This window comes from Clinocottus analis, unplaced genomic scaffold, assembly GCF_023055335.1.
Source record: "Clinocottus analis isolate CAN_PGR_092001 unplaced genomic scaffold, fCliAna1.0.p SCAF_36, whole genome shotgun sequence".
Classification (NCBI taxonomy): domain Eukaryota; kingdom Metazoa; phylum Chordata; class Actinopteri; order Perciformes; family Cottidae; genus Clinocottus; species Clinocottus analis.
The window spans coordinates 133,205-158,926 of record NW_027176109.1 but is presented as its reverse complement, the minus strand read 5'-3'; the positions used below and the strand labels follow the sequence as shown (position 1 = coordinate 158,926).

Here is a 25,722-nt window from a genome sequence, read left to right as displayed (position 1 = left end):
TGATCTTAGAACTATAAACAAATACAAAGTTTTGATTGCATCTTCATGTAATCAAAGTACAACCAGCGTGGACCTCGACTTGCCACGAAAAAGATTTCACACTTTCAGCAAATTGAAATTGAATTAATCTGAATCCTCATTATAATCTGAAGGATTCATGTTGTGAGGAGACAAGGAGCTGCAGAGAGAGACTCCATGAAAGCTTCATGGTGGAGATGAACTGAGCACAACAAGGCGTCAGGTTACCTTACAACTCAAATTAACGACCCGTGTTTTTAAGTGCACATTCTTCCACTGAGCGCCGCCTGAACTCAGACTCCATCGCTCTCCACCTCGCCGCTTTCCGTGTATTTCGTTGAAGCTTCGTCATCAAATAAAACTCCTCTTCGGTTTGAGAGGGTTCAAGATTTGCAGAAAACTCTTTAATTAAGCCGCCGCCGCCTCCGACTTCAACGAGCGTTCTGCGCCCTTAAAACATCTCTCCACGCGGCCGCTAACAAATGCAGCTCGGGCTTCTGGGAAGTTTGCGATGACTCACATCGTTCCCCTTGGACCACTCGCAGCGAGAAGTGTACTGTACTGCAGGGCAGCGAGGATGAGAGCGCGCAGCAAACAGCAAACATCACCACGGCCCGAGAGGAGCCCGGTTAGCACCATCTGTCTCTGCGAGGCGTCTGTGGAGAAGCTCCACACCCCCCAGAGGCCTTTCCCAGCTCCGCTCGCATAGAAGAAGTAACACAACACAAGCTGGATGGAGCTCAGGGACAAGCAGCTCCAACACAACAGCAGCTGGATGCATCCTCAGTCCGACTGCAGCCAGCAGATGTGGAGCACTGCCGCACACACACACACACACACACACACACACACACACACACACAGTAGCAGTGAGATGTAATCAACACTTTGCAAAAAGCCTCACAGGAAGCCGCGCCGCCTCCCACCTCGCTTCATCTGGATTCATATGTACGAGCCAACAACATGTGCAGAAAAGCATGGAGGCAGACACACAATACATACACGCATACATAGATTAAAGTTGTCAATGGCAGATGCTCACGAACAGCATTCAAAATCAGTAAAAATGTCTCTTTAAAAAGGAATCTAACAGATGTATGTGGAGAAGACAGATTGACGAGACAATAACTAACAAATATGTTACTGGAACAGGAGGGGGAACATTTTCTAGTAAATTATGTTCGTAGGTTTTGTGCACAATTAACAAAAGGTTGTTTTAAAAATGTACAGTCTGAAGATGTAATGAGCAAAATAAGCTTTTCATTGTCTAGAATAACTGTTATCTGAGCATTTGACGGCAAAAACATCTTGAATTATTAGCCAGCGCATCACTTCCATCCTGCAATGGTTGCTGGTCCGTTGACTCAACGGAGACGGACTGGTTGCTGCAGATGTTCAGATATCTCGTTCATCTTTCTGCAAAAAAGATTTCGGCCGGCAGCCACATGACGCTCTGCAGCTTCGACTGCAGAGACTCCAGAGAGTCATCATCATCACACTAAGTGAGGTCATTAACAATTACCATAGTGTGTAAATCACAGCTCCTACATCCTCTGTGGAGTCCCTCTCCTCTTACAGACACAGCGTGAACGCCATCAGCACCACCGAGCGCAGGTGTAGACACCTCTACATCGATGTAGCGCAACAAAAAACATGCATTCATGTTTTGATTGATCTATTCTCTCACTTGCAGCCTCACACAGACATAATCTCCATTGTCATGATTGCCATCATCATCACTCCAAACGTACTTCAGGACTTTCACCGGCTCAAAGGTCGCTCGGCCTTTACGAGCCACTTTACCTGCTGTCGCTTCTCAAACTCCAGCTTGATCGGGGACTTGATGCAGTTGCACGTGTCGTGATACGTCTGCTTGAGCGCCAGCTCCATCAGGTGCTTGTGGTACGCCCCCGCCATGTTGCCACACAGGAAGATGATGATGTTGGCCACGATCTGTGTGGAAAAACAAGAGCGCAGACGAAAGCTGGCGTTGGATGAGACACGAGTCGCATGAACGATCTGCAAAGAAGTGAAGCTGTGAAATAGAACATATTCAGCGTCTGCCGGTGTGTGTGTGTGTGTGTGTGTGAGAGACCAATAGTACAGAGATGAAATAACTCAGAAGACATTTCCTCTCGTGGCCACAGTGTGAAGAAACAAGTGCGCGCTTCAGATCACGGAGCCGGTCATAAAATTGTTGTTTTCTCACGCTGCGATGTGAAAACAGAAGCAGTGCTTTCTGCGTTGTGAGTCCTGAGGAGGAAAGGAGCTTCTGTGACCTGGAAACGAGGCTGAAGGGAAACCTCCGGGGTCTGAAACGAGGGAAAAGCTTTTCCTCAAACCGAGAACACGAACGTAGGAGGATTGTGGCGACGTTATTTTCATTGTGTTGCTTTTGTCTGAGTTGTGTAGCTTCATGCTGCTCACAAACATTATTCAAGGTAGGCGTGTCTTATTGCAGGTAGGCGTGTGTTATTGAAGGTGGGCGTGCCTTCTTGGAGGTGGGCGTGTCTTGTTAAGATAGGTGTGTCTTATTGGAGGTGGGCGTGTCTTAGTGAAGGTGGGTGTGTCTTATTGAAGGCGGGTGTGTCTTAGTGAAGGCGGGTGTGTCTTATTAAGATAGGTGTGTCTTGTTGAAGGTGGGCGTGTCTTATTAAAGGTGGGTGTGTCTTAGTGAAGGTAGGCGTGTCTTAGTGAAGGTGGGTGTGTCTTAGTGAAGGTGGGTGTGTCTTAGTGAAGGTGGGTGTGTCTTATTAAGATAGGTGTGTCTTATTGGAGGCGGGCGTGTCTTATTAAAGGTGGGTGTGTCTTAGTGAAGGTGGGTGTGTCTTAGTGAAGGTGGGTGTGTCTTATTAAGATAGGTGTGTCTTATTGGAGGCGGGCGTGTCTTATTAAAGGTGGGTGTGTCTTAGTGAAGGTAGGCGTGTCTTAGTGAAGGTAGGCGTGTCTTAGTGAAGGTAGGCGTGTCTTAGTGAAGGTAGGCGTGTCTTAGTGAAGGTGGGCGTGTCTTAGTGAAGGTGGGCGTGTCTTAGTGAAGGTGGGTGTGTCTTAGTGAAGGTGGGTGTGTCTTAGTGAAGGTGGGTGTGTCTTAGTGAAGGTGGGTGTGTCTTAGTGAAGGTGGGTGTGTCTTAGTGAAGGCGGGTGTGTCTTAGTGAAGGCGGGTGTGTCTTAGTGAAGGCGGGTGTGTCTTATTAAGATAGGTGTGTCTTGTTGAAGGTGGGCGTGTCTTATTAAGATAGGTGTGTCTTGTTGAAGGTGGGCGTGTCTTATTAAAGGTGGGCGTGTCTTATTAAAGGTGGGCGTGTCTTATTAAAGGTGGGCGTGTCTTATTAAAGGTGGGTGTGTCTTAGTGAAGGCGGGCACGTTCTAACAGACAAATAGAAAAAGCTGACGTCCGAGGACAATTATGAAGATAATGGCAATTTCATTGCCCCGGCATGTGTGCAACTCTTTGAGTCAATGGTTTCCTTTTTGGCAACAGTTGAAGACGTCGTTTCATCTTGAATAAGAAGACACTGATTGCTCATAAGCAGAGTTCAATAACTGTTTCACAACATCTTTAAAAAGAAAATCAACTAATGATATCAATATTGTAATAAAAACCAACAACACTAAAGACGTATAGACTAGAAAATCATCTTCTTTGTATGTTCAGACCCTCTGAATGCTGAACGTACATCAGCTGAATGTACTCCTGAATGCCGCCGTCGCTCCTTTATGTTTGACAAAAGCAAACATCAGGGCCAAGAGGTCACATGTTCACATCTATTCAGCGTATTTAGGCCAGACGTCCCCTTTTCGCTGTCCACTGAATTCATTGTCTCTTCCATCTCTGAACATTTACAAAACACTGAAAGTTATTTTCTCCAAATTAAAAAAAAGGCATTATATTCCTCTGAGCCCGGCTTCGTTCTCGATTTTATTTTCTATAGAAAGTCGGACAAAAACCAGATGAACTTTGTGCAACGAGACAGTGGGTTCACGCTAGTGCACTGAATGACTGAAAGCAGACACAAGGAGATGGACTGGGGGCCTTTTGTAAGTCGCTTTATATAAAAAAAAAAAAAAAAGAGGGGTTTTCAGCGCTACATCAATTGTATGCAATATTTTATAATCACACTTTAAATAACCTCAAAGCATTCTCGCATTTTAATTAAAAATCCATTCAGCTAACCCATTCAACCTCTCTCGGAGAGTCTGCCAATTAAAGAAAAGTAGCACTCGACAACCCAAAAAAACATCAGCAAAAAGTCCTCAAAACTTCCATGTGATGTTAGATGTAGATTATGGATGTGTGTGTGTGTGTGTGTGGGGGGGGGGGGATCTATCAGCTGACATCTGATAGACGAGACACTGATAGGAGGCGATCTCAAAGGTCAGCGGTGAGGATGCTCTCTACAGGGCGATGATTCTGGGGTTGTGTACATCAGAGAGTCCATTATGGATGTTGTTTATGTTGTTTATTATGGCTGTTATGCCGCCATGCGCGAGGCAAGACAACTATGAGATGACGCGTTTTCATTATCCCTTTTCACGGAAATGAACGACTCTTTCAAAAAGGATAAAGAGAAGTTGAAGCACCTTCACCTGCGTCACGTACGACGGCGGCGCGTGGGCTCGTGTTGCTCTTCACCTTTTTGTTTTAAAAAAGAAAAGAAACTAATGAGTTAAAGAGCAAAGTCAGCAAACGCAAACACTTCCCTTTGGATTTAAATGAACCCTCAATAAGTGATCCCTGTGATATGCAACAGCTGTGACATCATATCAGATGTAGCTGTAATGGAGTGCGAGTGTTGTGATGAATTATTGGGGATATAAATTAACAACTAATCACACAAAAAATGTAAATGTAGGTTGTTTGGGGTCTGAGATGTAGACACTGTGGGAGGATTTCAGTTTGGATCAAATGTGAATATTTAAAAGTTCTGTCTATTACAAGAAGAGATCTTTGTCACGTAATGTTTTGTGTTTATGAGCATTTACTTCCTGTAAAACAAGGCTGTGTGGAAGTACTACAAGACTGAGCATATAAGTAGTCAGATCCTACTTCCCACTACGGATAAGGACAATACAGAGTTATAGTGCGATAAAATAATTTTGTAAAAATCACTCTCACTAAGTTGATTTTGGTTAAGTTTAGATGTAGAAAGAGTGTACTAACAGTGACATAAAAAAAAGTTGTTAAATCAAATGTAAGAGGAAAAATAAAAATTAGGACCAAAAAAAATTAAAAAATTAGGACCAAAAATAAAAAAAGGACAATAAAAAAAATGCATCAACTTTTTTTTGTTGCCTTTTGTTGCCTTGGTCCTAATTCTTCTTTTTTTTGTGGTCCTAATTCTTTTTTTTTGTGTGCGTCGTAAATGGACTTCCATATAAATTCCCCTACTTCCCACCTTTTAGAAGAAGGATATAGTTTCAGAAAAATAACGTACACCACGCAAAAATGAAATCATTCTAAATATGACGTGCACATAAATCTGGACCGAACGGGAAAGCGTTCATCTTTGTGATAAATGTGCCGGGTCCAGACTTCAATGAGCCGGCGCTGTAAAGTTTAACGGACGTGACAAAGTGGAGCCGTCGGTCCGGTTCCTTCCTCGCTAAATACCCTCTGGGCCGTTCGTACGCACACTGGAGTCAATGTACAAGAGTCTGGACATTTAATGGCTGACATTTACAAATCCTTGGCAGGATAATCAGGCGTGTTTTTTCTCCAAATTGCTGAGCTGAAATAAAGTTTTTTTAAAAATTCAACACGCCGCAGACGCACGCATACAAGATGTGTGTGCGGGTTTCCTTGGGAATAGTTTGACATTTTGTTAAGTTTACAGACTCAGTTTCTCGCTAAGAGTAGATGAGAATATTATTAGCTGCACATTTACTGAACAGACATGTGGAGTATGTTCTTATCTACCTTTTCCTTTCAAGGGCTTCTTGATGTACCTGAGCAACAATGTAACTTTCTATGTGCACAACGGGGTTTAATTAACTGCTTTAACGTCATCTTCATCAGATAAGACAAGTCTTAATCAGATTAAGACACAAATATAAGTCTTAGCTGTACAACGTGAGGCAGGGAATCGTTACTGAAAAAGCTAAATATAGCACACGTGTGCATCAATAGCTCGCAAGATCGCTTGACGTAAGCCTTCGAGATGCTAACGCCTCCAAACAACACGTTTCAGGGATAGAGCACATGTGTTCATCGTTGTTCTTCACTAAGTTCGACAAAGGGACAGCTCCAGGAGGGGATCAATGTGCTACTGTACATCTCTGACTATGGAAAAAAAAACACCCAATCAACTGCGTTTTGTTAGCATCGTCGTTTAAAGTGACGTCGCTACTGGAGAAAGCTATTTCCTCTCGAATGAAATAAAGGGTCAGAAAATAAATCTCTCATTCAGTGTCCAACCAGAGGTGATTATTCAGTCACATTCAGTGCGGTTACATGGATTCGAATAACTGGCTTAGTCCGACTAAAATCGAATTATCCAGTTCATGTAAACACCTTTATTCGAATAACTGCGGTCCGACTACGATCCGATTAACACCCCTGGATAACTCGATTCGATTGATAATTCGAATAACGCTGCATGTATACGCTGAATCGGATCGGAACTGGACAATGCGTTTGTGCGCATGCTCAAGATCCCGCCGCCTCCTCCCTCCCTCCCAGGTCGTGACCCGGAAGTCGAAAGAGACGATAAGTTGTCACGGCCGGCAGAAACAAACAAACGTAAAAGTCGGGTTACGAGCCGATAGTACCTTCGGTGGGTGTCTCTGCTAGCTCCCTGATGTAGCCAGCTAGCGCTGCTGCTAGTTCCCTGTTTGCTCTGCGCTAGCTCCCCGACAACCACCGAAGCTAGCAGGGTTCTCTCCATTATGAAGAGTGAAGAGGTCAAGCGGAGATGGCTGTATCACCACTACATGTAATGAAAACAGCGCCACCTGTCGTATCGGATATGACATGCATTCGGCCAATGATTCGATTTATTCACTGCCATGTATATTCGGATAACAGCAGTTGCCCCGAAAGAGAGCATAGTCCGACTAAAGCAAGATTCGAATTATTACCAGCATGTAAACGCACTGACTCAGTGTATTAAAGTCAAATTGGCTTGTGAGTGAACAGCATGTAATATAAAATAATGCAGACAATGTACAGCGCTAAAGCTAAGTCACTGCCCGGCTGTGTACAAAAGGTTGTTTACAATACACAAGTGTAAATATGATTTGAGAGATGTTTGTACGTTTACTGTACAGAAAGCTAAAAAAAAAAAAAAAAAAAAAAAAGGATTAAAAGATGTATTTCTATTGTACGTGTTTAATTACGGAAAAACGCTAACATGAGCGGGAGCTAGTGGACAGCTATATCTATCTATCTATCTATCTATCTATCTATCTCGAGAGAGAGAGAGAGAGAGTTGGGTTAGGTTGTACTCATCTCCATAACTATAAATGCATAATAAAAAGGAGGGAACATATTTATTTTTCAAATTATTTATTGAATTATTCATCTGATTTAATTTATAAGAATTTAGTATAGGAATATATACGCATTATGCTTCTACCTATGCCTTTTTCAGTCCTTTACCTATTGAATTGTATGTAATGATTGACTGAATAAAACCCATAGTACAAAAAACCCACATGTTGTAGTCCTACAAATCCATCAGCCTCGCTGTGGCACAAGAGACATTGAGCGCTGGAGAGGCCTTCACGCCCTCTGACGCACAGGCCTTCCAGCGTCTTGTCACTCAACCTCACTGCTCATCTAAAAAAAGGGACATGAAGGTCTGAGCCGGCGCCGACACAAAGGGTTGAACCGACGCTGCCGGGTTGCCGGAGAAACATTGTGCATGCGCGCTCTCCGTTTGACGCACACAGCGGACGCACACTGACAGAAACATTCTGTACACAGGCCTTGGCAATATGGTTAAAATCCTCTCCGACAGGATATATATTTATATACGTAAAAGGTTTAAAAGCCGCTCAGACATTTGGTGGGTTTCCCGGCTGTAGCAAGCTAGCGCTGCTGCTAGCTCCCCGCTGCTGCTGCTGCTGCTGCTGCTGCTGCTCAAGTCGCGCGTCGAGCCGGGACTGGTCCCGCTACCGTCGGTGGTTGTTGGGGAGCTAGCAGGGAGCTAGCGTACCGCTAGCAGCAGCGCTAGCGAGGAGCTAAGGGTGGGCTAGCAGCAGCGCTAGCTGGCTACAGCTGGAAGCTAGCGGTGCTGCCCACCGAAGGTAGCAGCAGCTTGTAACCCGGCTTTTATTTTATATACAATATCAAAATGTAATATTGAGACATAGCACAATGTACTTAATTTGTTCTGGAACAACAACTAAGCAGTCGTTGATGGATAAAATAAAAAAGACTAACCCGGCAAATTAAATAACTGGTAATTTAATAAGGTACTTGTTCAAATTGATGCCAAAAAAAATCATATACAATTCCCGTTTGTCTTTTTTTTGAGACATTGCCCACAGCCACCTGATACAACCATGTAAACGAATAAGGAGACAGGGATAAAGCAGTTCCCGACCCATAACAACTCAGAGATACATCTCAACCATCCATAATTATACTATAATAAGTATAATTGAAATGCACTGTGTCACGTCAACACACAAATAAAATGGCTTTTGGCCGACAACTGAATGGAAAATCAAGGTCTCATCTCCAGGAACAGATCAAATCAGACAACATAAAATGATTCATAGATTTAGAAACCGTAGTAAATTATCAGTTAGTCTCACTGTGTCGCATGTTTCAGAGTAAAAGGGAGAGATATCAGCCTTTAACGGCTGAAGATATAGAAAGATAATTAAATAATGATCATTTATGCCATGTTATGGTTCCTTAAGGGTTAGTGTGGAAGTTAATAGTTCAGTGTTGATTTTACGATACACATATACGCATTTCATTTGTTAATACCTTTGAATGGATGTCAGATGTATGTGAAATACCCTCATAGTATTATATTAATGCAGATGTAAATGAGGTGCATACTCTATGACACACATTACACTATTAATGTAAGTTGAGAGGGCAAAAGAGGCTTACACAGATCCATTACAGGAGGTAATTGATAAATACTCCTAATGGGCAAAAGGTACAGCCAAACTGGCAGCAGCTGAACACAATTGCACATGTTGCTCCATCTGTCTGAAGCGCTCTTCCAACACGGTTGCTCTGTTCCCATTCTTCAGGACATGCACGGGACAGTCTTCATCTTCCAATAAAAGTCATCTTTGAACTCTCTTTAGACCCCAGTACATCATGTCCACAATCCTCATAACCACAACTACAGACTTGGCCCTGAGGACACGCGACAAACCGCAACAAAACCACGCGACCGACACTGGCAACGAACACACAAATGGGATGACACGGAGCAGCCAGTCCGTGTTTACTGGCGGGCATGTTGTTCCTTGGCAAGGTCACGTCTTTCCCAGCATCCCAGCATGCCATCTCTACCGCCAATAGAGATGGAAGCAAGCTGTCTTCTTCCAAAAACAATGTATTTGTAGCTTGCCACACACGGACGATACAACAAAAACAAAATAGTAATGCCTTCCTAATATATCTGTCACGCTGATCTCTTGCAACTAGAAAATAATACGCACTGACAAGACAGCACTTTAGCACTAGCACACATTACCAGGTTTCTCAATGTCAATGTTTTCCACTTTAAACATTACAGTATACTACCTAACATGATTAAGCACAACCCTATTAATGCATTCGTTTAGCTAAAGCATATTCTAATGATATAAATTGCATTATGGATGATTTACCTTGTACTTCAACTTGCAGAGTATTTTATATTATGCTTTTTACACTGATTCTGATACGATCCAATATGTCTACAAGGGAAATTCTCTTAAAAGGATTTTTTCCCCCACTGGATTCATGCTGGTCTGGTGCACAGGAGGAGCCGGCCGATAGCGACCATGTTAGCTACACTGCAGCCCCGGGCCGCCCAGATGCCAGTCTGCCCACGCACCAGTTACACACAAAAAGACAAGTAGACTAAATACCAGGCCATCGCGGCTGAGTTCACAGAGGCAATCGAGAATGTTTGCGAAGGTTTGAGGGGCACGGATACAGAGAAACATGAAGATACATGCACGAGAATCATCATCTGGTACGGAAAGAGATTAGATTATGTGCACTGTTTGAGTTATATGGAGCAAAGGAGACTTTCGTCCAGTTATCTGAATACTACAAATGGTCCTTTGGTTTATTCTTGAAGACAGAGAGGTAATAGTTTGACGGCTGAACACAGGGTATGTGCTTGCAACACAATTTAGAGAATGCCATTGTGTAGCAACAATTTAGAGAAGAGCAAGTGACACGTTTGAGGCGACTGAGATGAGATCTTGGTATAAAAATAATAATAGCGAGGCCTCTTTGGAGACTAAAAAAAGCCCTTTTGTGGCTCTGAGCTGTAAATTGCATCCAGGAAGGACCGACAATCTCTGATTATCAGTGAGGTGTGGCGTTGATGAGATGCTTGTCGAAGTAATGTTGATTTCTTTGTGCATTAGTTGGAATGAGCCGGAGGTGTATAGGCAATCATTGGCTTCTGCGCTCAGGTTTGAATGAGCGCAAATTAATTGAAGTCTGCATTAGCCAGATAATTGGTTTTCTGATATTGCTATTTGTGTCTTTCTCAGCGTGTGCCGACTGCCGGATACATGTGCGTTTGAAACAGCAATACTGCTGGGAAAGAGGTTGACCTTTCAATAAAGTATTTTAAAAAAAAAAACATTTGAATTTATATCGCTCACCTGCTACGCTAAATCTGTTTTAGTTTGAAAGGTCACATTTGTTTTGCTTGCTAAATATACAGAATTTATGATTATAATTAAAATGACTAGAACCATTAAATGTCTGGAAAGGAAAAACAATTCCATTAAGATTCAATCTGGGTAATAAAACACAGACTATTGTGAGCAGTGTTCCCTGGGAAGGAGATGTACGTAAACCTCAAGCAGCCTCCATGTTGTTTTTGTTCATCACTAGCACATGACAACACATGTGTGAACCAACAACAACAACTTCTGCTTCAAGGCTGAATGACCAACTCCAGGACGTCACCGGGCCTGGCACATAATATAATTCTACATAACCGCCTCATAAAATTGTCAGAACGAGGCCAGACATTTCTCCCGGTTATCAATTCTCATGCTAAGCTAAGCTAACCGGCTCCAGCTACACATTTACCACACAGACAAGAGAGGAATATGAATAATTATTATATCAATATACCATTATAGCAATGTTGTAGCAATGCAAAGTGTATAAAGATACAATGAGAAATACTATTATCATCATATTCATCACAGCAAAACTATCATATTTTATATTTATCGTCGCAATATTATGATCATTTGTGTGCAATACTGTTATATATTTTATGCCTTATTTTTTATTAATTTTTTACCTTAGGTTTATAGTAATTCTGTGTCAGGAGGACCGAGCAAAATAATCTTTTCATTGTACAGAATAACTGTCATCTGTGCTTATGACAGTAAAACATCTTGAATCTTGAAGTCTCCATGGTTCAAGTCACTCAATAGTAACGAACACATCACTTGTCGGGTTCAGGCACACGGTGTTGTTTGCATGTGTTGAGAGACTCTCTGTTCTGGTGTCAATGTGTCTCGTCCTGTTAACCCTCAGTGACGGCTCACCTGCCATACGACCGGCTCCAAGTGGTCGGCTGTGGCGTAGAGGCAGACGCTCAGCACGACGGTGTGAGAGGCGGACGTCAGGACGCTGGCGATGATGGCGTCCCGCATGCAGAAGGGCAGCATGGTGTAAACCACGAACACGATGAACAGGAAGAATGACACCTGTGGAGAGAGAGAGAGAGTTTTAAAACACACCTGCAGAGTCAAGCAGGAAAGAGGCAAGAGAGATGGATGCACAATAAAGGAATACAGACAGAAATATAATATCGATCCTGCAGGGAAAGAAAGAGCACGGCCCCGGTCTGATAACCAACACTGCTTCCTAAAGTTAAGTTTATTTATACTGTGTGCAGCTACATAAGGATAGATGGATAGATAGATAAAAGAGATGACAACTAAGACACAGTTCCTCCTGTGTTTGAGCTTTGGTGACTAACTACAACGATCATTTTCAAATAGCCGACTAAGGTAGAAGCAATTACCTAAAGTCTTATTAAAACACTGCCATTTTTTAAATATTTGTAGCAGCTGCAATACTTTACTCGTACTGGAGTACTACCTTATAGATTAGCTTCCTCTGCTAACCTACACCATTGTTTTTGGCTAACGGCTAAGTGGAGTTTCTATTTGGAAAATGCAGATTACTAGATTTAATTCCTCGTTGCAATTAGGAGTAAAGATGTGTTAAGCTCACAGTCTCAAAGTCACATTATACTACCAATTATGATTCAGAACTACGTCAATATAGAGCTGCAGAGACATAAACAAGATCGAAATGTAGACTGCAACCTGGATCTTTATACAGGAAACAGCAAAAGATTGAAACAACACATGTGAACACTAGCAGACAATGAAGCTCTGATGAACAGTCAAACGATCACGGAGCATAATGTGCAGTCCTGTACACAGGAAAGAAAGAGATAGGACGACTTCTGTATCCGTCACGTCGTCTCCTTTTCTTTGCGGTACAAGGAAGTAGCCTTTAAAAACACATGGCAGCCGTTGGTGTGTTGCTGTAGTAGATTTTAGACCCCGTGCAAGAGCTCGCCATGAAGAGCTGCTTGGTGCCGACTCCAATAGGAGGCAATGTTGTGTCGGGGAACTGTGAACCGCAGGGAGCAGGACTCACACAGCAAGGCGGTCGGGTGCAAAAACAAAGTCTTCACTTCACGCAGGGTTCAGTGCAGAGAATCAGTGGAGGCGGGCCGGAGGTATCCAGATAGAAAGGTAAAAACACTGGGAGGAAATCGCTGGTAAACCCATAATACATAAGAAACAAACTGACACAGAGCAGTGACTTGACACCAGCTAAATACCCAGGGAAGGTGAGGAGGCACAGGTGCAAACAATGAGGGCGGGGCTTGCAATCACAAAGGCGGGAAGACAAGGAGGAGGGAGAAGCCTGAAGGTGAGTGACAGACAACACAACAGAAACAGACAGTGACAACACAACTATCCAACAGGTCTGGACGTTACAGAAAGTGCGTAATTATCTTTTTTTAAACGGCCAGCGGTGCCTCCTGCTTTGGCGTTGTGTCACCATGTTATTGGTCCCCGACCTGCACCACGACTGTTTCTTTTTCAGAGCGTATCTATATAAATCTGTCGTCTGGCATCTCCATTTTCTCTTTCACTTAAAGCCGTTTACATGACTGCATAAACCAACAGCTTGCTTTAATAATCCCTCGTGCGTGACAGTGAATATAATTTTGGGTTTCCAAAGAAAATGGTCTGTTTTCTCTTCTTTTTTTGTTCTTTAACCAAGCTGGCTTCTGCATAATTACTTATGGTGTTCAATACATCCAAATACAGCAGGTTGGGTTGTTTTTTTGTCATAAAACAAGCTATGATTTACAGTTTTATATCTCAAAAGGTTCCAGTGAAAAGGTGAAGCTGGAAGGGAATCCGACAGCCAACACTCATGCGCTCAGTGAGAGACCGAAGGGGAGGACGAGATAATCGTAACCTTTCGCCAGAAAGAACCTGGAGATACTTCCTGTGCGACGGATGTATTGGGATGTTTAAAATAAGCTTCCTCGAGGTCCATTTGAAGGGGACCAGATTTGAAGTGCAGAAAACGTAGCAGCGATATGCGTTATCCTGAATTTGTATTTCCTGAAATGCTTGTTTAGATCTAATGATTGCACGAATGCCACGCCCACGTTTCTTGGGAAAAAAACGTGAAATGTATTGATTATTATTACCTACCACTATGCACTACTATTGTAGCAATGCATAGTGCACTTTATACACAGAGCAAAACTATTATCCTATTTGTTGTGCAATACTTTTATATTTTTTATATTTTGTGCCTTATTTTTATTTATTTTTTACCTTAAGTTTATTGTAATTCTGTGTTTTGAGGACCAAGCAAAATCTTTTCATTGTGCAGAATAACTGTCTGTTACCTATGGAAGCCCATTATCACCAAAAAAAAAACAATTACGACCAAAAAATAATAATAATAATAATTTGGACTAAAAAAAATAATAAAAAAATTAGGAAAAAAAAAATTTATCTTTTTTTTCTCGTTGACGAAAATAAAAAAAAGGAAACTTTTTTTGTGCCTTTTTTCAAGTCAAGAAAAAAAAGACAACGGGAAAAAAAATTTCTTTGGTAATTTTTTTTTTTTTTGGTCCTAATTTTTTTTTTTTTCTTGTCCTAATCTTTTTTTTTTTGTCCTCATTTTTTTGGGGGGGCGGAAATGGGCTTTCATAGTTATCTGTGTACATGACAGTGAAAATATCTTGAATAATTAAATAATTATTGATAATAATCCTTCTGATATATAAAAGCGCTGTGACGTTATTGCTGAAAATGCTCTAAAAACACAATACTTTTTTTTTTTTAAAGTGATGAGAGTGCAGAATCAGTACAGATGACGAATGCAACAGATCATTTTTAGACCAATAAAGGAAAATTAGAAACGTGTTATTCATTCACCATCTGAGATGAAGAATAATAAAGTATTAACTTACTTCCCAATAAGAGAGAGAGCTGCAAATTGACAAACGGCCTCAGTAACATCATTTGCGTCCATAAAGCCGTTTTTTAAATGAAAAATCTGAAATCCGATGCAGCTCCTGGATCGTGGAACTGTACCGAGGATAATGGAGAGGCTGCGGGGGGAGAGACACCTGCAGAGGTCTTCTGCATAATTGATACTTGATGCAGTAATAAAACAGCGAGGCGCTTCCTTCAGTGTGGTTAAGACGAGCACACAAGGACCCTCCTCTCTGGCAATTAAGTGGCCGAGGCTTTTTCTTGTGGTCCATCATGGTTCAGTCAACTCTGCTTCTGCCCCATGAATCAATCCTGGATAATGACACTGAGGAGGGTTCATAAAACAAATTATAGAGATGGAGTGTCAGATTACATCAGGCTTTTAGTCTACAGTCTGTGGCGGGGATTAGTTTACAAGCTAGATTTACAATGTGGAGAGTGTGTGTGTGTGTGTGTGTGTGTTGAGCCCTAAAAAAAGACATATGCTCTCTTCTTTTCTCGCTGCACTAAATCGGAGCAACAGGACGCGTTGGTTGATTTATCGAGAAGATCTTAAACACCGTAGATAATAAACATCAAGACAAAGTGCTTGGTTTGATTTCCACAGTTTCCACCATCAGTCTGGGCGTCGTTCCTGATCCCCGAGATAAATTAAGGTGTTAAAAAAAAAGAAAACGTGTTATTTTCCAGTGTTTTTTAGAATCAAAACTCCAAGGAAATGGCTCAATACTCCTCTTTACATGTTATGTTGCACGTCTCCACGTCTCTCTCGGCCTCCCTCTTTTCTATAACCTCAATCTAGTAGCTGTCTTTTTTTTTCTGCCCGTGTTTCCTGTCCTATTTTCACTATCTTCCCTCCTCTTTACTATTCCATCCTGGCATGCTTCTTCCTTCACCCCCTACTCTCGCTTTCAGCACCTCCTCTCTCCTAAAAGCCTAATGAGGGCTGGCTGTGTACTCACAAAGAAGTGTGTGTGTGTGTGCGCATCTGAGCTTTTGTGTGACACACAGGGCGGGATGGAGAGACACGGACAGAAGGAAAAGGAGGACATGATGCAGGGTCCAGACATCTCTCAGCGAGGGGTGGAGGCTGGACCGAACAGATAAGCCCATCTCCCCGCCGTCAACAAACACACAGGGCTTTGTGGGGGGAGGATAAGCATCGCATTGATTTCAGGTTTGAAAATAGAAAGTGTACCGTGCACAAAATAACTCTGAGAGAGCGGCGGCGGCGAGCTCAACACAGCCGAGGAAATACTTGCACCCTCTGATTTTTATTTCAGCTGACAGTGTACTGTACTGACGGTGCGGTTTGTAATGCAACCGTCTCTCGTGCTCTGTGCTGTCTCGCCGTTTATCAATGTGGATATCAACACAGATACCAGTTGTTTTGACAGCTCACACTTCCTGCCACCGGAATAAAGTTAAGGGGCGAGCGCCTACAGAGACGATGATAATACCAGAAGGAGCAGGAACTAGCGCCTAGTCTCCAAACGAATCATCACCTTAAACATATCTTCTATCTCAAATCATTGCACAAACACTGAAAGAGATATGAAAGCACACTGACTTGTTCAAGTTCATTACCTGACTGGTCGTCTACAGAAAACGATGCGTGGGACTTTGCTTTCGACACCAATCAGGCTTAACCGGCGACTAACCCGTTACATTTGAAGACCAAAGGAAGTACTTGGAGTCTGAATGAATGAATTTAAGTTCAAAATTAACTGTCTTTCAGCTCTGTCTTGTTCTCAACCAACTCCTGAGAGAAACATTTGGCTCTTTAGCTGCTAATATGCCATAAAAGTCGGGTTACAAGACGCTACTACCTTCGGTAGGTGTCCCCGTTGTAGCCTGCTAGCGCTGCTGCTAGCGCTGCTGCTAGCTCTCCGCTTGCTCTCACTAGCTCACCGCTTGCTCTCGCTAGCTCCCTGCTAGCTCCCCGACAACCACCGGAGGTAGCGGGACCAGCCCCGGCTCGACGCCCGACTCAGGCAGCAGGGACGTGGGCAGTAGCAGCAGCAGCTAGCGGGGAGCTAGCAGCAGCGCTAGCTTGCTACAGCCAGGACACCCACCGACAGCGACGGTAGGAGCGGCTTGTAACCCGACTTTTACAGTCATTCATTTTATCCACTTTGAAGTTAATTAGAGTTGAGCTCTGAGCCGCCGCGCCGCCCAAATGTACAGATTGAATTTGGGACACATCACAGTGTCTCTGCTGTCCATCTCAGCTGTGGACGGAGGAACATCTGGCTGATTCCTTTCCCAAGTCATGTTCGGGGAGACGAGCCAAGCAATATAAGCCATCGCTGACTCTGCTTGTTTAGGAGCACGACCCGTGCGGGACGCGAGCCCGAAGGGGGCTGAGCAGAAGCCATTACACAAAGGCTTGCAGCCGGAGAGGCGTAATGCCCGGAGACAGCAGCCAATGAGGAGAGGAGGCGGAGGAGTGTGTGCACCGTCCACACAAGGTGTAAGCGACATCTTCTCCCTCTGAGTAGCAACCGCACCATCGCACGAATGACATTGGACCAAAGCCATCGTCCTTAATGAGCTGAGGGCTATACATGACAGGTGAGGCAGCATGAGGCCCCTTCCTCTGATTCCACTTCTCTACTTTACCTCCTCTCTGCAGCACAGAGAGCATTTCATTAAGCGACTTCCTTTCGACTCCCTCAATGCATTATTTTCTAACTGTGCAGTAACAGCAGGGTGGCCGCAGAGTCAAGGACTTGGTTATTATTATAATTGGCTGATAAACCAGTGCTCAGCATGCTGCAAGTCCAGGTGCGTACATGTGGAAGAACATACACTGCAGGGAGGCCGATGTCCTCACATCTGACTCCAGGTTGAGGTACAAAAATGTTTTTCTGGATTTATTTGCCGGATCTCAGCATGTCGAAAAACCTACTCATACTCTACATGTGCAAACACTGATCTTAAAGGAAGATGAGGGTCCATGCAAATCACATTATTTTCTCAATTAATCAATTGTTGAGTCTAATAAATGTCAACATTGTGAGAAAAGTCCTTCACAATTCCACAGTGAGCAAGAGAACCGCCCAAACCTCACAATTTGTATTTATTTATTTACTCGCAGTGACCAAAATCACTCATTTTTTCACAAATCTACTATTCCGTATATATATACATTTATATATATCTATAAAAATATATACATATATAAATATATGTATATATATATATATATATATATATATATATATATATATATATATATATATATATATATATATATATATATATATATATATACACACATACAGACAGACAGACACATAATTGGTTTACTCTAATCTCAGCTGTCTGTCAGCGGTGCTGAAAAAAATATTTTTCATTTTGTTTTTTGCCATCAGCACTACTTTTGGAGGGCGCTCAAAGGAAACGGTAGACAGTAAACAATGAAGAGTAAATTGCAAATACAATATGCAGAATGGAAAGATCCCGTTGCTGTTTTTTCTTTGCCATCTTTTTTGTTTTAACGAGCACCTGCACACCTCTCTCTGCAGCTTGACAGCTGTGGCACGAAGCGATTCTGGCACCGGAAAGCTGGTGTTAACAGACATCGGCGGTAATGGACTGATACATCGATGGCATTGTATTTCTGCAAAAAAACAAACATAATACATATCCTTTCTTTGCTGTTCCTTGTGCAGATTTATTATATTGTAATGCCTACTTTGTATGATCTTTACTTTATGGCGCTCCGCCTAACACGCCTGCCAGCATGAAAGGGTCGACCCTGAACATTTCTAGACCGATGGCTTGTCCCCGATATTTTCAGTCAACCTCATTATCAGCAGCTCGTCTGACATTTCAGAGAAACCCAAACATCTGAGCAACAATGTGTGTTTAAAGGAATGACAGCTCTGTGGTGGATCGGCTTCTCTCAGGCTTTGATCAGCCGATGTATTTAGTACCACAACCTCAGATGGAGAGCATTATTTGTGGGCAATTGAAATATAATGTGGTAATTAAGGAGACAGATTTACATATATGTATGTGTATGTATGTATATATATATATATATATATATATATATATATATATATATATATATATATATATATATTTACATATATGTATATATATTTATATATATGTATTATATATAACATATATCTTATATACTCACAAGTAAATATATATATATATATATATATATATATATATATATATATATACACAGACATGCACACACAGATATATATACATACACACGTACATATATACACATACAGATACATCATTCAAAGCTTCATTCAATTACTGGCTGCATAAAGAGATGTAACTCACATTCATATTCACTGATACAGGAAGTGGGCCCTCTGCTGATGAGATTAAAGTATAATGAATATACTGAATACTGAGGTGGAGCAATGTGCAAACCCCCGATGACTCATTTCCTCAATCTATAATATGGCAGCAGGCCCCTTAAACACACAGAGAGACATGCCAGTCAACAATAATGTCGCTCCAGATAAGTGGCTGAGATGCAGCAGTCGGGGAGCAGCGATGACATAATGGCCTGACATTTCTAATAAGCAGAAGAAAGGAATGAATGGTGTGGCATGTGAATCAGTGCATGTTTAGCAACCTATCTGTGATAGATAAGACCACACTAGACATCTGTCTTGCCAAGTACTGTTGAGTAAGTATATCTCTCAAAAAGACGGAGAACTAATGTACTGTACTGATTTCAATGAGCCGTGTTGCAGGACGCATACGGCTGGGCTTTGCAAACGCTGCTGTTTGTTTTGTCTCGCCACATTTAACTGCAGATGTGATGTTGGACCAGAATTGAGCTGTGTGAACTGTGGCCTTCATATTACCAGAGAGCAGCGGCACATTGTGAGGACCACAGTCAGCAAGCCTTGCAGCAGTGCCCTTGAAGCTTAATGAATGCATGGACCTTCGTTTTCAGCAGTTTCACACGTCACATCGACCAGGCTTCCTTCTTACCAGCCGAGTGCTACTTTTTCAACCAGATCAACCAGACCCCAATGACCTTGACCTTTTGACTTACACAATCAAATCAGGTGGACCTTGAGTGCAAGCAGTATGGACAAATTTGAAGAAATTCTCTCCGAGCGTTCCTGAGATATTGCCTTTACCGGAATGGACCAGGCAGACAACCCGAAAGCTTAATGTTGCCGGCGCCGAGGCATAGAAATAAACCATGACAAAATGTCAGGAAGCACTCTAGCTTGTGTGTAATAAGTCCAAAATGTAAGCCAGAATGTAGGTCAGAAATTACATGAGCGGCTGAACTCTTGCCAATCTAAGTGGGCCCTCGTCTTTTAAATTCTTCCTCTTGCACAGACTAGGCTCAAAGATAGTCAAACCTGACGACTCGTCTCGTCAGGAAGAGCCAGACAACTCTCCATCACATCCTGAAGGTATCCTCAATCCTGCATTTGTCATTGGTGCGATGACTTTAGAGATGGAGGACAAGGTTGAACACCTTGCTCCCAGTGCGGATCCTGGTGACAGTTTGTTTATCCCTGCCAGTCTCCGTCCTTAGGTGGACTTCCACAGAGGAAGATCCCAAGGGATTCATCGCTTGCTTGCCAGTTCTGTGCCTCTGGCCTTCTTCATCCCCTGCAAGTTCCTCATCGTCTATGGGCCTACATATCTTTTGATTTCATTGAAGGCCCTGCTTCCCTCTGACGGACAGCCATACTCAGTCATTGTTCAGTTTTCTAAATCTGCTTAATCCCACTTTTTTTTGCCAAAAATGCAAAATTTGTTTCGGTTGCAAGTTCTTCCCAATGATGTGGTCTCAGCTATACTTCACCTCTTGCTTTTGGACTGAGTTTTGCAGGCTGCTGGTGGCCTCTATCAGTTCATCACCTTGGTTCCACCTTAATCTAGACAGCCTTGTCTCTCCTCCAATGAATTCCCTTCTTCAGGTCAACACAACTGCTCTGGATCTAGCACGTCCACAACAACCTCCCCAGTTCAGCCACCGGTCATTCACCTGTTCAATGCTCTTTGGGGTTCTCAGCCACTGCCTGAGCATGAACCTTAGGCCAGAGTCCCCTCAGTCCAGGTTCTCGATTTCTTGGCTTAGCCATCCTGCAGCCATCTTGCAGCAACTGGGTGAGTGCAACGGGAGATACTGCTTCTTTCCCGGCAAGCGTTGAGACGAAGAGTAGTGATGCTTTTCTCTGGTTAAGGTATTGCAACCTCTACCTGTTGTAAGGTATTGCTAACACTACTGGTTGTAAGGTATTGCTAACACTACCGGTTGTAAGGTATTGCTAACACTACCGGTTGTAAGGTATTGCTAACACTACTGGTTGTAAGGTATTGCTAACACTACCGGTTGTAAGGTATTGCTAACACTGCTGGTTGTAAGGTATTGATAACACTACCTGTTGCAAGTCTACATGTTGCTGGTATTGCTAACATTATTTTGGATCGTACCAAAACTAGTCGTAGACATTTGTTTTGACAAAAAAACAACCGATGGTTTCATTTATTTTCAATCCACGTTATGTTTTAAGGGTGTATTGTCGCTCGGGGAGGAGTACAAGGTGCGGTCTCACACACAAACCTGTTAACATCAGGCAAACAGATGCAGCCAATCACGTAATTTCGGGCATATGTGCACCCAAAACTCTGTAGAAATGCACATATTCCTCTCCCAACCAATGCATTCACTGTGGAATACATTACATGAACTTGCATTACTGTGTCTTACCTGATCCCACGGACAGATGATCCCGCCGGAAAACATGAAAAGGTAACCCATTGCAACCAAGCAAGCCCAGATGACCAGGGAGAAAACGCGGAGAAGCTTCTTGAAAATGGACTCGATGCAGACGAGTACAAAAACCGCCAGGAAGATGGCCAGCGCCGTGGGCACGGTGATCACGAAGGCCACGTGGTCCTCGATGTTCTGGAAGAAAGACAACGTTTAAAATGAAATAAAATGAGACAGTCAATTGCAGAGAGAGTGGACGAGAGATGCACTTCAGCAGAGAAAGGAGGAATACTATGAAAACTATGGTTGCCTGAGAGAGCGATAAGGGGAAAAAATAAGAACATTAAGGAGACAGACTTTCTCGAGGGGGGCATACAACTGTCTGACCGTGTTATAAAAAGACTCTTCTAGTCTTTTCTCTTTAGTGTCCTGAAAGTACAAACAACCAAGGCAGACATGTGAATCACCCAGAGAAAGCAGTAAGTACAGAAAAGAACATTTTCTCAACAAGGTGTCACTACTAAAGTCTTCTTTGCTCAACATAATCTGACAGAGGAGACGGGAACGAAATGACAAAAAAGCTCTTTTTTTTGCTCTTTGATTTTCTATTTGACATCAAATTTGGACCGGACTCAATTGAGTCTGGACTGAGGATTGTGAACAGAATCGATTTCCATAAAAATCTAACGAATCCCATCCCTGAGAGTGGATCAACCTTCATATTGAGAGGAAGTGAAGGGAAGAAAAGAAACCCACTAAAAAGCTCCTTCAGTGTGAACCAGTAGTAACGCTGAAGCCTCATCCATAATGTATTCGCCGCTGCCGTTCTGAAACACTCTTGGATCTAAAAGTTCTAATAAAACTTTCAGGAGTTTCTTCAAGGTGGATGTAGGAGGATACAGCGCAGTGAAGTGGGTCGTTTGTGACGCCCCGCCTTTGCTCTTTTTCAGGATGGAAGTGGGTCAGTGTGCAGAGATGTATGTAGGCAGATGTGTCGCATCCTCACCGGCACATTCAGCTGTTTTTTGGTAAGTGACACATCTGGGACACACACTGAATACACTGATGTTGTAGCGTAGCCCTCAGACAGATAGCGTTGGACTTTAACTCAGATTTTCTTCAAAATAAAAGCACAATGGCAGACAAAAACATGCAACAAAAAATTAATAGGCAAACGGTTTCTAACTTTAAAACACATATTGACCGTTAAAACCGTAATTCTTAGTCGTTAAACGACGCACTGCGACTTGTTTTCGGCTCACGGTTTTCACCTTCAAAATAAAAGCATCTTTGCAGACAAAAACATGCAACAGAAAACAACAAAACTGAAAGGCAAACAGTTTCTAACTTTAAAACAGATATTCACTGTTAAAACTGTAATTTTTAGACGTTAAATGGCGCAATCCGACTCATTTTCCACTTATGTTTTTCGCCTTCAAAATAAAAGCACCCTGGCACACAAAAACATACAACAGAAAATTGATAGGCTAACGGTTTCTAACTTTAAAACACATATTGACCGTTCAAATTGTAATTTTTTTGCAGTCAAACGGCGCACTCTGACTTGTTTTCGACTTATGTTTTTTGCCTTTTGTTTTTCGCCTTCAAAATAAAGCACCTTTGTAAACATGCAACAAAAAACAACAAAATTGATCGGCAAACAGTTTCATTGACCGTTAAAACCGTAATTCTTAGCCACTCTGACTTGTTTTCGACTTGTGTTTTTCGCCTTCAAAATAAAAGCACACCTTGGCAGACAAAAACACACAACAAAGAAATTGAGAGGCAAACAGTTTCTAACTTTAAAACACATATAGAGTTACTTACAGATATTCAAATTTAACCCCAAATAGCTCAGTAAAAATGACCTCGCTGCTCAGTGACTCCATCTAATAGCATCATCAATGCGGCTTTGTTTGGACTCGGGTTAATATAATTAATAAAGCCCGATGAGTGGATTATTGTTAACTTCTAACTTAAATCAGTGTTGTAAATATTTACAGTCGTGGTTAAAATGCATATTAAAATGTTCTTTTTTATTGTACATTGCAGTCATAAATCAATAAAACCAATTCCACTAAATGAAATTACAATCATGGATCCTAGTAAACTGTAAATTAAAATGAAATATTTTGTTGTTCATCATACATTGGAGTCATTAATCAGCTAAAAACCAATCCTTCATTTCAGAAGCGACTAAACCATCACGTTGTTTTTACGTCACACACTGCTCTCTGCAGTGGTCCTCTCCGTCTCTCTCTCTCTCCGTCTTTAGCGCCTCCACCCCTCCACCTCCACCCCCTCCATCCCTTTCTCATGCTCACAGTCAATGCACTGGGACAGGAGGGTGTGTGTGTGTGTGTGTGTGTGTGTGTGTGTGTGTGTGTGTGTGTGTGTGTAAAAGCCACGCAGAGTTTGTCTTCGCCCAGAGCAGTGTGCTCCCAAACAGCTCAGGATCTGGGTCATCCAGCCGAACGGAGGGATGACAGGATACAAATGAAAGAGAGACGGAAATATCAGGAGGTGAGAGATGACAGACACGAGAACGGAGAGGAATAGCGGATGACAGAGGAAGAAAAAAACAACAACAAGCGAGCAGCAGAAGCCAGGATGGAGGACAGAGAGACGCAGCATCGGCCTGACAGCAAGAGGCATAAAAAACATCGCAGAATATATTCTGAAAGTCAGATTATGTCTTTTTTTTTTTGTGCCCTTTTTAAACCGGGGATTTCAAAGGCCATCTTTAACCGCTCTGGAGCACTCATGTTCCCAACTCTACATTCATATTTAATCCTTTACAGCTGCTTTTACTTTGGCACATTACCGCAACTTCTACACAAATACCGCCGGACAGACTCACAAAGGCAAAGTGGAGTGAATTAAGTGATTCATTAGGACGAACACAAGTCAAAAATAATACTGATGAAGTAAGATTTACCACTTGAATGTGAAAGACCATCATAAAAGCAGCATTACAGCAATAACAGCAATAACAGCGGTGTGCGTAGGAGGATATTAAAATGCAATCAACTGTCAGAAAAGTTGCAAGATTACAAAAAAAATCATAAACTGATGTTGCTTCTAATATTTTAGATAAGGGAGTTCGTTTGTTGATGGATTAAGTGATGCTGATCTGATTGTGTTGATTGTATATATATATATATATATATATATATATATATATATATATATATATATATACATACATATATATATATATATATATATATATATATATATATATATATATATATCTGTTGGTTATGTGTAATAGTGAATAGAAACAACTTTTAATTCTGTTTTCATTCAGTTTTAGTCATGTTTCTTTCAGTTTTTAGATTAATCCCTTCTTACCTTTTTAATTGCCGACTCAAATGATGAGAGGCAAATATCTTATGAGCTTTAATGATGTTATTATACTTAACATGGTGTTATATACAGTATATACAGTATATGCATTATTTATGTATTGCGTGTGAAGATAAACCGTCAAAATACAGACGCAGGGCAACAGATCTCCTCACTCAGCCGCTTACTCCTCCTCACTTTTATCTCACCCTTCTCTTCACATTAGTGCTGCGATGAGGACCCCATGCTGTGAGAGCGTGCACTGTGTGTGTGTGTGTGTGTCTCTGAGAGAGAGGAGTGTGTGTGTGTGATCATGATTGGCAAGCTTGTTTGTGTGACCCTGTTTCTTTGCGTGCTTAGAGAAAACGTGAGAGTTCACAGCGCTCACAGGAAGCGTCCTGCCATCCGCATGTTGCTTTATTTGTACTTTTTTTAATTTGCTGAATGCATCCCCGTGTGTGTGTGTGTGTGTGTGTGTGTGTGTGTGTGTGTGTGTGTGTCAGGAAGTAAAAGAGACGCTTACCAGTCCCGAAGCAAAGAAGACGGTGAGCAGAGCCAGGCAGGCTCCCATCACGATGAGCAGCAGGAACACAATCAGAGGATGCTGCTGGCTCATGCAGTAGTAGGACTCGTACAGCCAATCCGGGGACCTGTTCCTCTTCCTGCCGTGACCTCTCCCTCCTCCTCCTCCTCTGTCCCCTTCGCCCGACTCCCCTGCCCGGTCCAGGAGGTACCGCTTCCTCCTTATCGCCTCCTGCCACATGGATCTCGGAGCCGAGAAGGAGGAACAGGAGCGGGGGAAACCGGAGGAGGCGGTCACCGCCTCCGAGGTGCCGGTGGTTTCCACCACCGCGGGTGAGGGGCGATCGGCTCTCTCCTCGTCGGAGACCCCGCTGTGAGAGTTCCCCTTGGGTTCCTCC

At 42.5% G+C, this 25,722-nt stretch overlaps 1 protein-coding gene across 4 annotated transcripts in view; it reads right to left on the bottom strand.

Annotated features, from left to right (window-relative positions):
- adcy2a (adenylate cyclase 2a) overlaps nucleotides 1-25,722 on the bottom strand; it is a 48,533-nt gene extending 22,811 nt beyond the window's left edge. For 2 of the 4 annotated variants that reach the window (XR_011079424.1, XM_068596337.1), the window contains exons 1-4: nucleotides 25,326-25,722; nucleotides 21,452-21,649; nucleotides 11,722-11,883; nucleotides 1,822-1,971 (exon numbers count right to left, since the gene is read on the bottom strand). Coding sequence is in view for 2 of the 4 variants with exons in the window: in XM_068596337.1 (XP_068452438.1) it covers nucleotides 1,822-1,971; nucleotides 11,722-11,883; nucleotides 21,452-21,649; nucleotides 25,326-25,565 (750 nt within the window). In the remaining 2 variants the exon portion in view is untranslated. The remainder of the gene's footprint in view (nucleotides 1-1,821; nucleotides 1,972-11,721; nucleotides 11,884-21,451; nucleotides 21,650-25,325) is intronic. The other 2 variants (XR_011079425.1, XM_068596338.1) reach the window with 1 other exon arrangement.